This window comes from Arvicola amphibius, chromosome 7 (assembly GCF_903992535.2).
Source record: "Arvicola amphibius chromosome 7, mArvAmp1.2, whole genome shotgun sequence".
Taxonomy (NCBI): domain Eukaryota; kingdom Metazoa; phylum Chordata; class Mammalia; order Rodentia; family Cricetidae; genus Arvicola; species Arvicola amphibius.
In genome coordinates, this window is record NC_052053.1 from 3,169,108 (window position 1) to 3,185,383 (window position 16,276).

Sequence of the window (16,276 nt, forward strand, 5' to 3'; positions counted from 1 at the left end):
GGTAAATATAAAGAAGTAGGATTTTCCTTAAATATTTCACAATTGTGAAATCTTAGTCTTAGCCAACATATTGAGAAAAACAGGTCTTCCATATTCAAATTTCAAAGTCATGGGTTGATGCCTGCCTTGACTGTGTAGTTACGGACACTAAGAGAACAGATGTTTCAGGTTTGCTGAAACATCCTGCCGTAGCTCCAAGAAATGATTATTTAAAAGTATATCAGATCAAAATATTTGCTGCATTTTACTTGTGAATCTAAATATTTGTGTTACTCTGTCATCTTGAATAAAATACAAGTGTACAACTCCAGAAAGTGAATGCTAGGTTGCAGCTGCAAAGGCATGTCTATGTCTTGGCAAACCTTTCAGTTCACAGTGCATGCTCCTCCAAAGTTCCCTACCCTAAATTTCTTTTCATTTTATCTTTATCTGAAGGCCTAGAGGAGAAAAAAACAAAACAAACCACATCTTTTATATTTAATTCACTAACAGTTAACTTCGTGACATTTTTATACACCATGGAAATTTAAAAGTAACCGAATGTTTATTCTACAGTTCTAAAACTATTTTCAGAAAAACAAAAAGGAGACTCTCAGACAGGAGGTCTTTTAAATATACCTTTTACTGTCTTCTTAAAATTATCTCAACTTAAAAATTAACTTATCTGTTTCTTACCTGCAGCTCTGGCGTTCTTCAGGTGTGTGACCACAGACGTAGCGACATGTCTTGCCACCAAATGCATTTCATTTGGACCCAGTTCATGATCAACAAAAGCGATTGTGTCAGTGTCTCCCAAAGCTTCCACTGTCATCTTGGGGTGTTTGTTTTTCCATTTGTGTAATAAAGAAAGATCTTCTTGGCAGGCCTCAAGACCTTTACTCTTATCATCATCCGTGCAGGCCATTCGCTGACACCACATTTTGAGCAAATTTTTCTCGTTCCTTTCTCCTCCATATACTGCAGACAAAGGGTTTTGTCCTGACATAAAGAATGGTCCCATGGTCTCCAGGCTTTCTTCAGGGTGTGTCTGATGAGGGAAGCCATAGCTCGAGAGCACTGTGTTAACAATATTGTCTGCTGCTACACATATTCTGAGTGGGGAAGCATTTGTTTTAATTTCACTTGGCTCTATGGGTTTTGCGGTCTCATAATGAAAAACCCTTGGGTTTTCCCCTTTCCCCATTTCAATGAATGACATAACTTGTTTCAGTGATTCTTCTGTGGAATCATTTGCTTTCTTAAACAATTTTTGTAACACACTGCCTTCAGGGAGAAAATTGTTCCCTTTTGTGACTTCCTCAAAAAATCCAAAGCTGGATTGCCTTTGACTTTGGTCTTCTTCTTTGTTTCTAGAACATGATGTTTCAGCTTTTGAATTGGGCCTTCCCATTGACTCTGAGCTTTTAGCTTCATTTTCCACACAGGAACTTGTGTGTGGGAGGGAATTAGTTGTCATCCCATACTTTTCTTTGGTCTCATTCTCTGAATTAACCCCCAAGCCAGATACACTCCTTTGCGGAACATGACTCCTCACACTGGTGTTTCTCACCTTTGATGTAGGCATTTTCACGTGAGATGCAAATTCAACCTGGTTAACAATGTAAACATTCTCAGTCCTTTTGAACCAGCTTTTGTTTGGAAGGTTTGTGATCAAAGACTCGCTGAAATGAGTACATTGGTCGATCAGTGTACCAATGATCTCACTAGCAGCAATGTTCTCTTTCAATATGCTCAGTGGATATGGCTCCATTTGGCTTATTTCTCTGTCTAGCTTATTCTTGATTATACTAAGCATGTCACTGACAGTAGTGACAGAATACCTAAGTAGTTCCGAATGGAAAGAATGGACCCGGAGAAGTGTGCTCTGCACATTTTCCTTGGCTACCTCAGTACTTGGCTTGTGTTCATCACTAAACTTTCTAAATGGTTGTAACTTTGGCAACGTTTTTTTGCTTAATTGTCTCTGTTGCACTTGAAAAAGATTGTCTATAGGCATTTTCACTATTTCAGAAAACTCATATTTAGAGATATGCTTAAACTTCAAGTCCACAAACGACTCTAGCATGTTTAAGACTCTTTCTACAATCTCTTGCACAATTTGGTGGCTCATAGACACTCCATCTTTCATCTTTGTGTTACAGGTCTGCAGACCACTGAGAATGTGCTTGGTTGGAGCACTAAGCTTACTTTTAGCAGCAAGGCGTTCCTTCCTGCCTGGTAGGATCCCCTTACTATCTTGAGTAGGTAGCTGAGACAAGAAGCATAGCTGTAATTTTTCAAATAGCATTTCAACAATTTCCCGTCCAAACATATTGATTTGTGCTTTTGTATCCTCAGCTCTAGTAGATCCACCTTTAAAACGATCATAGAATCTGTTTTCACAATCTTCGAGAGGCGGTAAATTTAAAAGCGAGAGTGAATACTCCAAATCTTTGGCTTTAATTGAAATTTCGGTCAAAATGTTTTCAGCTACGGTTAAAAGTTTAGACTTTTCATTTCCTGTATCACTTGTTTCTGTTTGCCACTTGTCAAACATTTTTTTAAAGATGCCTTCTTTAGGAAAAATCTGTTCCAGCTGCGAGGAGACGTTTTCTAAGTAAAAACATGCCTGCTGCTCAGGTGGGAATCCTGCACTCATATTTTGCTTTGGTTGGTGGAAATCACCTAGATTTGAGACGTTATTTGGAGAAGCCAAATTGTGGTTGTTTGTAGCATACAGTTCTTGCAGCACTTCATTAACAATTTTTCTTGCTTCAAAAATTTGATCAGTGGGAAATGCTTTTGTATTTAACATGGCTCTTTTTTGTGCTACTCTTTCAAGTTCTTTCATAATTATTTCTAAAATATCAATTATTATATTCTTGGCATAAATTCTTAATTCTGAAGCTGGTAGCTTGATTTTCAGTATGGTTTGGGCATCTGCTGTTGGTAGAGTTTGTGGCAGCCCAATGGCAGTTTTGGATCGGTTCTCTCTTGGAGTCTTCTCTCCAGCACCTAATTTGGTCTTGCTTCTGGACCTAGTACTACAAATGCCTAGATGTGGTTTTGTTTTTAATTTAGAGAGAGAGGTAATTTTTGACCTTGCTTTTAAACTTGTTTTGCATCCTGGCCTAGGGCTGTTCTTAGGGCTAAGTTTAGAATTATGCAGCCGAAGAAGGTACATGTCATCATAACTACCTTCAGGGGGAAATTTCTCTTCTAGATGCAGGGAAACAAAATTTGACAACTTATCAAGAACTATTTGAACTAAGTATCTTCCAATTTGCAGTGGTGAATATGGCAAAAAAGCATTTTCTAACACCAGAACGTTTAAATTATCTGCATAAAGATGCATTTGAGGTACCCCGAATCTAGGGGAATTACTTCTTTTCCTTGCGGGCTTAGTTTCTCTAAAAAATGGTGGTTTTGCTGATGAGATGTCATTGTTGTCACGCATTTCTACCTCTCTCCAGCTTTTAGTATTTTTGTACAATGATGTCACAACTACAGAGTGCATTTCTCCCAAAATATTTTCAAGTATATCATTTGATAGGCTGTTAATATGAGACTGAAAGAATTTCTTCTGTGTTATAGTTGATGTTTTACTTTTAGGTTTAGACACAATATAAGGCATTTCATTAAATGGTGGCAAGTGGCCTATGATTTCCATTATGTTTTGACTCAACTTCTTCAAAACCTCTTCTACTGCACTAAATATTTCAGTTTTTTCTCTTGGTTTTGATTCTCCTTTTCTCATAAATACTTCTTCCAAGACAGCTCTTTGGAGTTCCTTTTCTGTTGTTTTTGGGTTTTCTTCTAAGGGGTCATTTGTAAACGGTGGTAATGTGGTCGTTTTTTCCTTCCCTTCGTGTCCCAGTAAGACTTCATTTGATATGCTTAACTGGGAACACCCAGGCTTCTCTGGTGATGATAAAAAGCCACCCCTTAAAGATTCTTTATTGTGCAAAATTTTTAGGATGCTATCAACAATTTCACTCACAATGATATTTTTTTGAAATAAAATGTTGTTTGAATATGTGTGCACACTTTGCATCTCTAAGTCTAAATCATTTTTAATGAGCTTCAAAGTAGCACTGGCAATGAAATCAGCATAGTCCTTAAGGCTACTTTGTGATAAGTGGGTTGCCGTTCCAAAACCTTCTCTGCAACTGGCAAAAATGGGTTCTGCAAGCTCTTGGCTAGGGTCTGTTTTGGTGGTTGATAATTTTAGGACATTCGCATCAGATTCAAATTGGTCTGATTCATGAAAAAAGCTGTCATCTTGTTTACCATTTTCAAATGCTGGGCTAACAAATACATTTTCTTTTTTAGACTGAGAGGCAGGAGTCATTAATGAATTTATTCTTTCTGTTGCAAAAGACTGTAACCGATTAAAAATAGTGTCTGTAATGAAGTTGGCATTTTCCTCACATGGGTCAGGCGCAGGTTCCCTGGTGTCTTCATTTCTCTCCGCATGCACCTGATAAACATCAGCTTCAGCTAAATTCTTATGTTTTGGGTGTAAAAAACACCCTGGTTGTTCTTCATTTCTTTGTGTAATAAAAAGAGGTTGTTGGCACTGTGATTTTGGAGACATATCATAGAAGGCCAATCTCGAGGAAGGAGAATCCTTTGCATTTATGGCAAGCATGACCAAGGAACTAAGATTATGAAGCACAATATCCACTATATCTTTGGATACCAAGATGACGTCTGTCTTAGGAACTGACACTTTAGGGATAATATTTGTTCCCATAACAACTGGTTCATAATTTGCTTCTGAGTGTTTGCTAAGAATACTGTACTGCAGAGTGGGCGTGGCAAATGAGAGATTATTCTGATATATAATGTTTTCATAAATATCACGTAAGATCCCTTCAATGGTATCTTGAATTTGAAACTCAAGTATTTTTCGATATTCTGCCTTATTGACTAGCCTCTCAATAACTCCATCGTGCCCATCTGAAGAGTTTTCTGTGTTGGAACTGGTGCTCTCACACTTGCCTCTACATGACACAATATCAAGCACCGTGTTAACAACCTGACTTGCAATGTTCTCGGAAACCACAAGGTTATTATTTGTCAGGAGAGGACTTTCTTGTTCTTTATCCAACTCATGTTTGATACCTTGTAAAATTTTCCTAGCCACTTCTTTTGCGTAAATATTTAATTTGGAAAAAGACAGTTGGCACCACGACTCCATCTGTCCTGGGTTACTATGACTCACTGAACAACAGGGAAATTGCTTATCAGAATGCGAGTCTTCGCCTGATGTTTGGCTTAACATTCCCTCTTCCTGCTGTACTTGCAAAGTCACTGGAACTCTGAAGTCGACTTGGGGATGAAAGAGAGATTCTACTTTGGAAGCAGCAAAAGTTTCTAAATTTTCTAATATTGCCTGTACAATATCTTCAACTACATTTATTTTGGTCTGTCTGTCAACATTCCAGCTCGATTGGATATCACAAGGATTTTCGTTGAACACACGGACAGGTCCGTTTCCTGGATAGGCATGCTCACGAAAGGCAACGTTGGCTGAAAAGATGATGGCTTCACAGCTCCTTTCACTCACATGTTTTTCTGTTGTGGCAGCTGAATAGAGCTTGTGAAATACGGTCCTCACAACATCGTTTACCACTACAGTCACGTCTGAGTCAGACACTAAAGGGGCCATCAGCGGATCCATGAATTGAGATGTTTGAGTAGTTGATACAGGAACATTATGAGGCATACCACTAAAATGAGGCTGTGAGAGGGAAATAGAATTTAATTGATTGATTAAAGCATTTTGAAAAATTTCATTTAAAATATTTCTTATAATAGGAACAATTGGGGATTTGTGTGGTTCTTTGAGTTTCACTTCAATTTTGCTTAAGGTTCTTTCTAAAACCCACTGGTCAGTACAAAAGTTCCTAGTTTCTTCCCTGGACGATGTTATATCTCTGCTGAATTCTCTATTTTGTGTGTCATCATCTAGAAATGACTCTGATTCAGCTCCTCCAGGAAGGAAATTTCCATAAACTGGTCGATATCTGTAGTTTTCAATGCCTTTGTTCTCAGATTCAGCTTCAGTAAACATATCTTTAGATACTACATCTAAAATTAAATCAACTATGTTTGTAAGCATTTGTGTCTCCTGTGGTGAGCTTTTTATATTTTCCTTACAATCTGATGGGTTAATATTTAATTCAGTTTGAATGGCTTTCAGAATAGCGCTTGACACCCTTTTCGCATGAGTGTATAAAGTGGACTGCAATGATTTATCATGGGAATCTGTGGGACAAGTTTCGCTTTCAAGTTCCCAACCTGTCTCATTCTCTTTCTTATCTTCATCATTGAGATCACCATCATTTTCCATAGTTCCACTGGCAAACCCTTCCAATTTAGTAAAAACCATGTTCAGAATATCTAAGGCAACGGTCTTCAGTTTATTTGGGCACATTTCTTTTGAGTTCTCAGTTTTTGAAGACCCTGGGATATCGTCTTTTGCTTTATTTTTGGCAGTATCTTTATTACCCGTCATCATTTTGGAAATTAAGTTGGAGATGATGTTCGTGCATTTGGCCATTTCCTCCATAGTTGAAGCAAATGATAGGCTATCAATGTCAAGGGATTCTGAGACAGTTTTCAATCCAGAACTTACAATGTTGCTATCTATGTCAATATCACATAATTTTGCAAGGACGTATTCCAGAATTGCTTTGGAAATGAGTTGAACATTAGATAGTGTTGGAGGATCCTTAGTTGACTTCTCTGTGCTCTGCTTACTACAAGATGGTTGAGAATCAGGGTGGGCACCTGTGAGTTTGCTTAACATTTCATGCAGTGTTTCTCCAATTTCATCTAACACCTGCAATTTGGGACTCTCTTTCGTATCCTTTCCATTACTGACACTGTGGTGAAGGCAAGGTGTAGCCAAGATTCGTCGAAAAGAACTTTTATCCTGCTTACTTGACAACATGTTTTGTTTATTAATATTGTCAGACCCACATAACATTGTAGGTACTGCCTTGTCTGTAGAAGTTGAAGTACTTGGTTGATCTTCATTTGTACTTGATATCATTTCACAAATACATGCTAGTAATGGACTTTCCATAATGTCATTGACACTTCTGACATGGGAGTCTGTTCTTTCATTGGAATCAGCAAACAACCCTTTGCTTGTATGACACTTGGTATGGTCTGCCTCCCTAAGATTTGGGACTATCTTGCTGTGTTCTAGTTCAGTCTGTATAGCATCTAAAACAATGTTAACTATTTTCATTGTGTAAGTACTAAGTTGAGAATGTAATGATTTCTCTACCAGTAAAGATTTTTTACCTATCGGCAGTTTTGGACACACAAATAACTTCAGCCTTTTAAAAATTGTATTAATAATCTTATCAGTGATATCATTTACACGCTTAGGTTCACATCCTCCAGATCTTAACTGGGAAGACTTGTCAGTCTCTACATTGAGTGAGGATAAATATTTCATTTTCTTTTCACTGTCAAACCATACTCCGAATGGCGTTTTGTTTGGTATTTCTTTTGCTGTTTGGGGAGTAGCAGAATGATCTGGACAAGTTTGATGAACAGATGAAATGGCATTTTTAATAGTGTTAGGAATGTACTTTAAAGCCTTATGAAGTATATTTATCACAGAATCTGTTATTTCACGTGCAAATGCACAGATTTCTGACCCCGAGAAGTGCTGTTCCATCCATTCTTGATCTGATAGTCCTTGAGACTTTTCTGAGACAAAAGCAGAGGTTTCTTCATCAATTTTGCTTTCTGGGTGATGAGATGAAACCGAAGACATATCCTTGAGCATTTCTGTTAAAATGTGTTTGACTATGTTTTCTGAAGCCTTTTGTATTTGATACTTTTGATCTTGGCTGAAAATTGAAGGATCATTAGTCAAGCAGTGCTTTGTCCTTACAATGTCTTCACTACTAAGAGATAACTCCAAGTTTAATCCCCAGTCATGAGATCCAACTTTACTTTGACATGTAGGTTTTGTTGGTAGTTTATGACTTCTTTTGGATTCAAAACAAGTATCTCTTTTTGTTGGCCAATAATTAGGTACTTGCTCTTGTGATTTTATTTTTTCATCAGTGAAGGATGAATCAAGCACACTTTTCACAAGGTTATCTATTTCCTCATCATCGTCTTCAGAATAAAGAACCATGCCTGGGACATTAATAGGGGGAAATGGTTTTTTAGTTCTAAGACCACTAAAGTTCCTTGTGGCAGTGAGTCTATACTTTTCTTCAGCAGCAGGAAGATTTCTTACTCTAGGTTGCCTATGTTTTTTAACATCTGCTTTTGCTGGCACACGGTGAAGCTGAGTTAAGACATCGTCCAGTAGCTGAAGAAGTACTACTGTTTCTTCAGATGCAATAAGTCGTTCATTATTAAGTTCAGTTTGTACATAGCCTAGTATAGTGCTTATTGCTTCCTCTACATAACCAACTAGAGTGGATTGTGAAAAAATATTTGATATTAAGTTTTGTATTTCTTCTTTCACAATTTGATTAGCAGCATCAGATTCAGAACTAGTCTTTTGGTCAGTTTTTTGATAGAATTTATGTGGTGACTCTGTCTTAATTTGTTGATGGAAATGTTTCGTGGTGTCTTCAGGAGGAAGTTCACTTTTCTTATAAGATGCAAGCATCATTAACTTCTCTAAGATGGCGTGCACCATATCATCTGCAACATCACACATTGGCTCCAAGGTGTAAGCCAATGTTTCTTCTGAAGGCTTTGTATCCAAGGATGAGTAATATTCACCACTAGCTGATAAACTGGGTTTCATATCGACGGTTAGATCTTCTTGTGAAATTATCTGCACGCACTTTCTCTCAACGACCGACTCCAGCTTCTCAAGCATGTTTTCCACAATCTCCGAAGCTACGGAGCATATGTCAACATTGGAGAGCATGTCCTCCCTTTCGGTGTCACACGGGTCCACAAAGACTTCAGCAGTCACAGAGGAAAGAGAAGGGATGGCCTGGGTTAGGTCAGACATGATTTCCTGAAAAATACTTTCTAAAATAAGTTGGGTTTCTCCTTTCAAGTGACATTTAAAGTTGACAAAAACGTTCTTTAAGTTTTTTATCTGATCCATGGCTTTTGATTTTTTATCATACAGAAACGGGATCTCTAAACTCTCTGTTTCTGTGGTAGCATCTTTAGATTTCTTAGTGCTAGTTTCTAATGAGGGTAAAAGGTGACTATCCGATTTGCTGCTTCCTATCTTAGGAAATGGATATTCCAGGCTGGTTTTGTTGTAATTGACTTGTGAGGATATCGATTGTCCTCTCACTTGATATGTTTTGCCAATAACTGTTTTTTCCACGTGTGCTGAAGGGGGTTTCAAAGGCGTGGGTGGTTTCTTCACTGGCGTGTCACCAGCAAATAAACATGGCTCTGCTGGAAATGTTTTCGCCGTGAAACTTCTGTATGTAAAGCCCTCACTGCATGTACTACAGAAACTGGAGCTATCCGAAGAAAGGTCTGAGTCATCAGACACTGGATAAGTACTGCTCTGCACTCTTTCTTCATATTTTGTGATGGCTGGATATAATATACTGGTCACTGTGGCTACAACCCACGTCATTATGTTTTGAATTATGCCATTTAGTTCTTCAGAAGTTATCTAGAAAGAAGATATTCAGATAAAAGAAGTCGTATAAACATTTATTCCATATTTGGAAGATATGGGGATAGCATTCAATTTTCATGTTAAACAATTATATAATAATAATGTCTTAAGTAGAATACCAGCACCATTTCTAAGAAAATTAAAGAGAGAATCTACTCATAATTTCAAACTGTTTTAAATTGCTTTATTTCATACCAGAGGGAAATATTTTGAGCATAAAATTTCATTTTATTTATATACCTTAAGAAACTATAAAAATTATCTCCCAACATTCATAACTTGAGTAAATACCTTTAAATTTAAAGTTATCAGATTGCTATTTAGTCACAATTCACAAAATGTTTTAGAAAAGAAACATTGTGATTTCAGAGCTGTGATATATTTTGAAAACAGATAAATTGTTTCAAAGTATTTCTCCAAAAGGATATAGTAAAAGTATTTTGAAGTCTTCAGAAGCATTTGTCTAACTTCTATATCAGGATGAAAAATAAATCATCTTAGTATCTATTCCATGCCATAGCAATAAGTACACAGTCTGTTTTTATGGAATGCAGAATTAGTACATTTTGAACTAGCTGTGTAGCTAACATGACTTGTCAGTAAAAATATTCTACGAAAGCAGAAAATAGATGAATGAAAATACAAGACATGATAGAAAGGCTGGCAGGCTGTTCCCATCCAAAATATATCTACAGTCAACATCACAAGAAAAGATAAAATCTTTGTAGCACCCTCTCTGCTGATCCATTTTGAAGCTCATAGGAAGTGCCTAATGAAAGGCCACTCAGCTCTAATCCCCCAATTCCTTAAAATAATTTTTTACTACTATTGTAGATGATGACTAATGTCTTGATAAGCACAGATCAAGACAAGTATAAAAATCTAGGTTACATAAATCTACCCTTAATTGAAAGTTCTATTAATAAATCATAAATTTTAAGATAGGAGATACTTACTCTAAATGAACAATACTGAACATAAACATTAAAATATCTAATGTATTTTCTTATACAAGATATAATGAGCAACAGAACCATACTGATGTTCTTAAACTAGGTGAAGGATAAAGCATTTCCAATTGTAATATAAAAAAGAAGGCAACATCTGAAGTTTTGCATGTAACAAAATGAGGTTAAAGGAATCTTAGTTCTTCCATTTCTTTCAATTCTATTAAGCAGGAGCTTTGTGTGCGCCCTAGGACTGATTAACTGAGCAGGATTCCATGGGAAAGACCAACGGCAGTGATATTTCTTAATATCCCTGACTACTCTGACTAGACAGAGTTATATGTTATTAAAATATTCCTTCTTTTATTTTCCTGCCTCAAGTCTCAACTCACAGGTGAGCAAGTACCTTTACCTGTGATCTTTGGTAGCAGGTTCTTCCTATGAGAATTGCTAAAGACAGATTCAGGTATCTCAACTCAGTCTCTCGGAGTTCACCATCAATATCTGCAAAGCTACAATGATTAATAATATCTCATGAGAGATGAGATCCTGTTATCTCATGCTGCTTCTCAGGGCTAGGTCCCTGAATGCTTCTCCGTGCTATACCCAAGAGACTGTCCTAAAGCACCAAGAGTATTTTTTGAAAACAACTTTACACTAAAAGGAAACTATTAAAATTATCTAAAAGTTAACTTCTAATACAAGAAAAGACAAAGGGTATGACCAACAAATATTAGCAGATGATTATTTGTATCTGATTTACATTTTTTCTAGAATGGCATATGGCAATTAGTATACTGTCTTATCAGTGAATTTTCTGATACATACTTTATCCTGCAAGCAATTCTGTAGATTTTGCTGCCTGAAAAGTTAAGAAATAGTTATGATTTGTTACGTTAGAATACATGATTTATGAAAAATACTTTTAAAGTTCATATTACTTATTGTTTCTTTTTTATGAGAGTTCTACATAAACACAAAATACCCTAAACTTTGCTTTGTTTTCTTGAATGTTCTTATGTAATGTTTTCCTAAGAGATGGGTCTGTAGACTCAAAAATGTGCTTTATTTACTCAGGAGAGTAGAACAACAACATATTACATAAACAACCTATGTCTGGTAGTTGGAACTCTAATAAACCTTTGATATGTATGTTTTCCTGTTTTCTGGAGAGTAACACAGGATAAGAAAAGGAACTGATGATCAGTCTATCCTATCTGCTAGCAGAGACAATGGAGGAGTGGGTTTTATGATCATACCTCTTGTAACCCTTTATCTGCATTTTCAGATCCTAAAGTCCCATCCTCTTTTTGCTACATCTCACAGCAGAAAGACAACGTGTGGACTACCGTTCACTACCTACTGGCTAGAATGATGGGTTTCTGGCTGCATTAAATGCTGGCTTCAGCCATCATCACGCAATGATGTGATGAACACATCCTTTCATGTGTTGTAATTAGATTTACTATTATATAATAAAAGGTAGATTTATAAAAATGTGTAAGAACGCAGTAATTAAAAATTATGTTAAATAAGTCTAGACATCTATTTCTAATCAATCTAAACATGAACTATTTGCCTAATCTCTTTCTAATACATTCCAAAATTATTTTTCTCTAAATCTAAAACAAAATGTGGAAAAAAATCTGTCTAAATATTGCAACTTACTTGTGTGGCAACAAAACAAAACAAAATACTTCAATAGTTCCAGCTCAGGAATGTTTTGGGGAGAATGGCATAGTAGCTGGATTTTCAGCTAGCTAGGGGACTGAGGTAGAAAGACTGAGTTCATGATGAGTTAGGTGAGCACTAAGGCAGAAGAGAGGAGGGAAAGAAAGAGAGAGAAGAAACAGGTGAGAAAGATGCTTGAAGAGAGGAAAGATACAGGAGAGGGGGAGGTGACAATAGTCCACAGACTAGAACTTTTCTCAGATTTAGTTTGTTTATAAACTCCAAGTTCCAAACCTTCCTTCTTTAATTTATTCACTACTTTGGTTGTCTAAACTTAACTTTTAGTTTACTTTTTCTGTCCTAAGGCATAGAATACAGTCCTTATGTTCTCTTCACTGACAGTATACCATGTGTCCAAACAGGGAGCAAAGACCTCTGAGAGACATAAAGAAATGACTGAAATATGGACTTAAATATTAACTATATTAAGCTGTCAGAGTAGCTGAGTGGTGCCTAGCATGAATGAGGCACATCACTAAATCCCCAGCACCCTCCACAGAAGCAACTGTTTTTAAAGCGAGCCATAAAATCAAAGATAATGGAAAAGTAAAGACATCCAAAAATTCATTCTTTTCATGAAAGAAATGGACACTGACAAAAACAGTCAGAACCATAATTCTTCAATACTTATAAAAATGAAAACGTACACTATTTCAAACATATTTATTTCAGAATGATATGAATATAATATAGGGTGTTTTAAACTGGCCTATATTGCTTCCTTATAATTCTGTTTTCCTAACATCTGGCATTGTTCTTTAAATACAGCATGCTCTCAATAGATGTTTGATAAATAGATTATAATGATGTGCCTATGTATACCAAATCTCAAATGAAGACTATTTTTGAATGGTTTCTTGCCTTAAATTTTGCTCATGTGTTGCTGACAAAGTAATTAATTATATGCTAATTTTATCATAATAATAATGTCCTGAACTTTTTGAAATTTAACTTTATAAACAATTAATAGAGAGTCTGAGCATAGTCTATAGGGCAGAGGATTTCAAACTTAATCATCTGATGATTACTTATTACAGCTCTGCTCCCACTGCTGACACATTTTATCTATGTTCTATGTTATGAATTTTCATTTCTAACAGCAGTCTTTTGCTGTTACACTTCTTAAAAGAACAAATAAGTAGGAGCTGAAAGGTAGGTGATATGGGAACAAATGTGGGGTCCTCACGGTTAAGCCTTTCATGATACATAGGTAAATTTGTACTTGTGATGAATAGAGTCTGACCAGACAGTAAAGGAGGTTAGAATGTTCCTCCTCTAGCATTTCTTTGTCACATGAATACAAATAATCATTGTATGCACACGATGGGCTTCTTTTCTCATCATTTTAGTTGTCTGGGTGAGATTCATTCTTTCTGATATAACACAGTGCACTGTATTCTGTGACCATGCACCGAGGTCTACATATTGACACTCATCAAACACAAGTTCAAAGTCATCATTGACAAAGCTTAGTTCAAACATAAAAATCATTTGTCATCAGAGATATTTTCTATTGTATGTCCATTTACATAAGAATCTAGGCTTGTAAAGTGTGCAGTTTAGTCTATATTTCATCTGATTTGTTGAGTTCTTTTTAAATTTTTAGCATTGGGTTGCTGGGCCAACAGTCCTTTCTGCAACTAGCTTGCTGTGCATGAACACTGTATTCAGATCCTGAGACCATACATAAAACCTGGGTCAGCTGCAGAGAGAGAGACTCTGCCTCATTAAAATAAAATATCAAGAGAAGAGAAAGACAACCGATGATGTTGACTTCTGTCTGCCCACACCTGCATGCACACGTGCGCCCCCACACAAACATTTTTTAAAAGATCACAGTGTTTCTAAAACAGTAGTCACTTCTTTTCAAGTTGAAAAAATGCTAAAATATCTGCTCCCCAATATTTGAGAAATGAAAAGCTTTGTTGCTTAGCATCTCTTCTCGAAACATTGCAGTTTCCAACACTAGTATTATTTTGGACAACACTGCAAAACTTTAAAGAAAGAGAAAGATGATCAAGTAATGAAAAGGCTATGATGAATAATTTTATCAGTGTTTAGAAGCTCATAGTTTCAAAAGTCGTAGGTAAATATTTGAGCAAGAAATATAAAGAAACCCTGAAGTTAAGGGAACAGATGCTGGGTTTGGAGAACAGAGGACTGAATAGGAGGAAGGAGGATGGCCTTCACTTTGTCTACAATTCAAGCTCACTCTTCAAGTTTTCAAGCAATGAGGTTTCAGTAAATCTAAGTAGATTACAAAAAGAAGATTTCATGTAGTCATGTACTTACACGGTTACCAAAATATGAATGCAAAGTTCTATGTTAATAATTTGGATACTTACATAGTTGAGTAAACAGGAGAAGAAAAAATACCCGGGGGTGGAGGACCACCCTGTGATCCTAAGCATCAAGAAAAGAAAACAATAATTTATATTCATCCTCAGTAGCATTTAAAATGGCAACATCATCATCAAAAAACCTGTTCTCACTAGTAACTGACTAGTATACAAGCTTTTCAGGATATTACGCAGCAATTTCCAAAGTTCTTAGCACAGAGTTCAATATACTGTAAAACCTGAACTCCTTAACCACCTCTCGTTGCCTAGTCTTTTGTGTGTGTCATATGGCCTATAGACAGAGTCAAGTTTAATATTCTACTGTAATATCCTTCCAATGCCTCTGGACTATTGTTGCCTTGGTCATTTCCTTTGGAGAACCTTGCATTTGTATTTCTTATTTTTAAAGGTTCTTCTGAGTCTGTGGTAAATCCTTTGAAATCTTTCTTTGCAACTCACCTAAACACATAGACATCCTTCTTTAGCATTTCAAAATCACACTACCATGCTCACATTAAAGACTTTATAAGGGCTGGAAAGAGGGATCATCGGGTTAGAGCGCATACTGCTCTCATAGAGAACCCAAGTTCCGTTGCCAGAAGCCATGCCAAACAGCTTACAAAGACTTGAAACTCCCACAGTTGGGGATCCAATACCATCCGCTCATTTTTTTCAGGACCCTGAACTTGCTCACGTGCACCCACAGACATACACACAAATAATTTTTACAAATGAAACGTGTATTAAATGTAGAAAACCAAAAACTCATGTTCCTATAATTACAAGCTTACTCGTGTATCTTGAAAATGTAATAGCTTTACCGTAATATTTTCAGCAACAATTATCATGGGATATACGATTTGGGTTATGCTTCCTTAGTACTTGTTTATCGATTTGTCATTTGCCTTGTTCCACTGAAATGTCTGAGTTACTTTGTATGTAACATAATATGATTCTGTTTCTGTCTATGATTAATAAAGTCATAAACAAAGTCTTTCTTCAGAACATCTGCACTGCATTCAAACAATTCAAAGAGAGCTCATCACTACAGGTTTCAACTCTACACAAAGAACTCTGGGTAACTAATGAACGTCGACAGCAGGAGAAAGAGTCTTCCCCTGGGACTCAGGGATGAGCATGTCAATTGCTCAGCCCTGAAAACAAACATACAAGTAACATTATTCAGAATAAGCATGTTGTACTTAAGCATTTAGGAATATATATGTATGTATATATACATTAATTATGTGTATATTTATTAATAAGAGGAAATCAGGGTATATGGCAGGGTTTGGAGGGAAGAAAAAAGGAGGAAAGGATGTAATTGTAGCAAAACCTCAAAAATAAAAGAAATAACCAGAATCAGAAAACTCTTTCCTCATGCCTCAAATAATAGTCCAACCCATTCTCCTCATACATGACATAGTTTTTATTCACACTCTTTATTGTATTTATAAACTTGGTTTGTGTGTGTCTAGACTGTTTCTTTCATTATAGGGTCAAAGCTCTAAGAAACAGTCCTGAGTACTTTTTCCATCTATGTTCAGTTCACTGTACAAAACCAAGCAGAAATCACTGCGTTCAAACATTAACTAGCAGAGAATTTGGAATGGGTTTAGCAAGTGACTGGTGGA

The 16,276-nt window shown here is 36.4% G+C and overlaps 1 protein-coding gene across 1 annotated transcript in view; it reads right to left on the reverse strand.

Annotated features, from left to right (window-relative positions):
- The window catches only part of Fsip2 (fibrous sheath interacting protein 2), a 71,039-nt gene that overhangs the window by 30,647 nt on the left and 24,116 nt on the right, over positions 1-16,276 (reverse strand). Inside the window, exons 14-16 of the mRNA XM_038338201.1 lie at positions 14,649-14,706; positions 11,401-11,434; positions 676-9,619 (exon numbers count right to left, since the gene is read on the reverse strand). Coding sequence (XP_038194129.1) covers positions 676-9,619; positions 11,401-11,434; positions 14,649-14,706 — 9,036 coding nt within the window. The remainder of the gene's footprint in view (positions 1-675; positions 9,620-11,400; positions 11,435-14,648; positions 14,707-16,276) is intronic.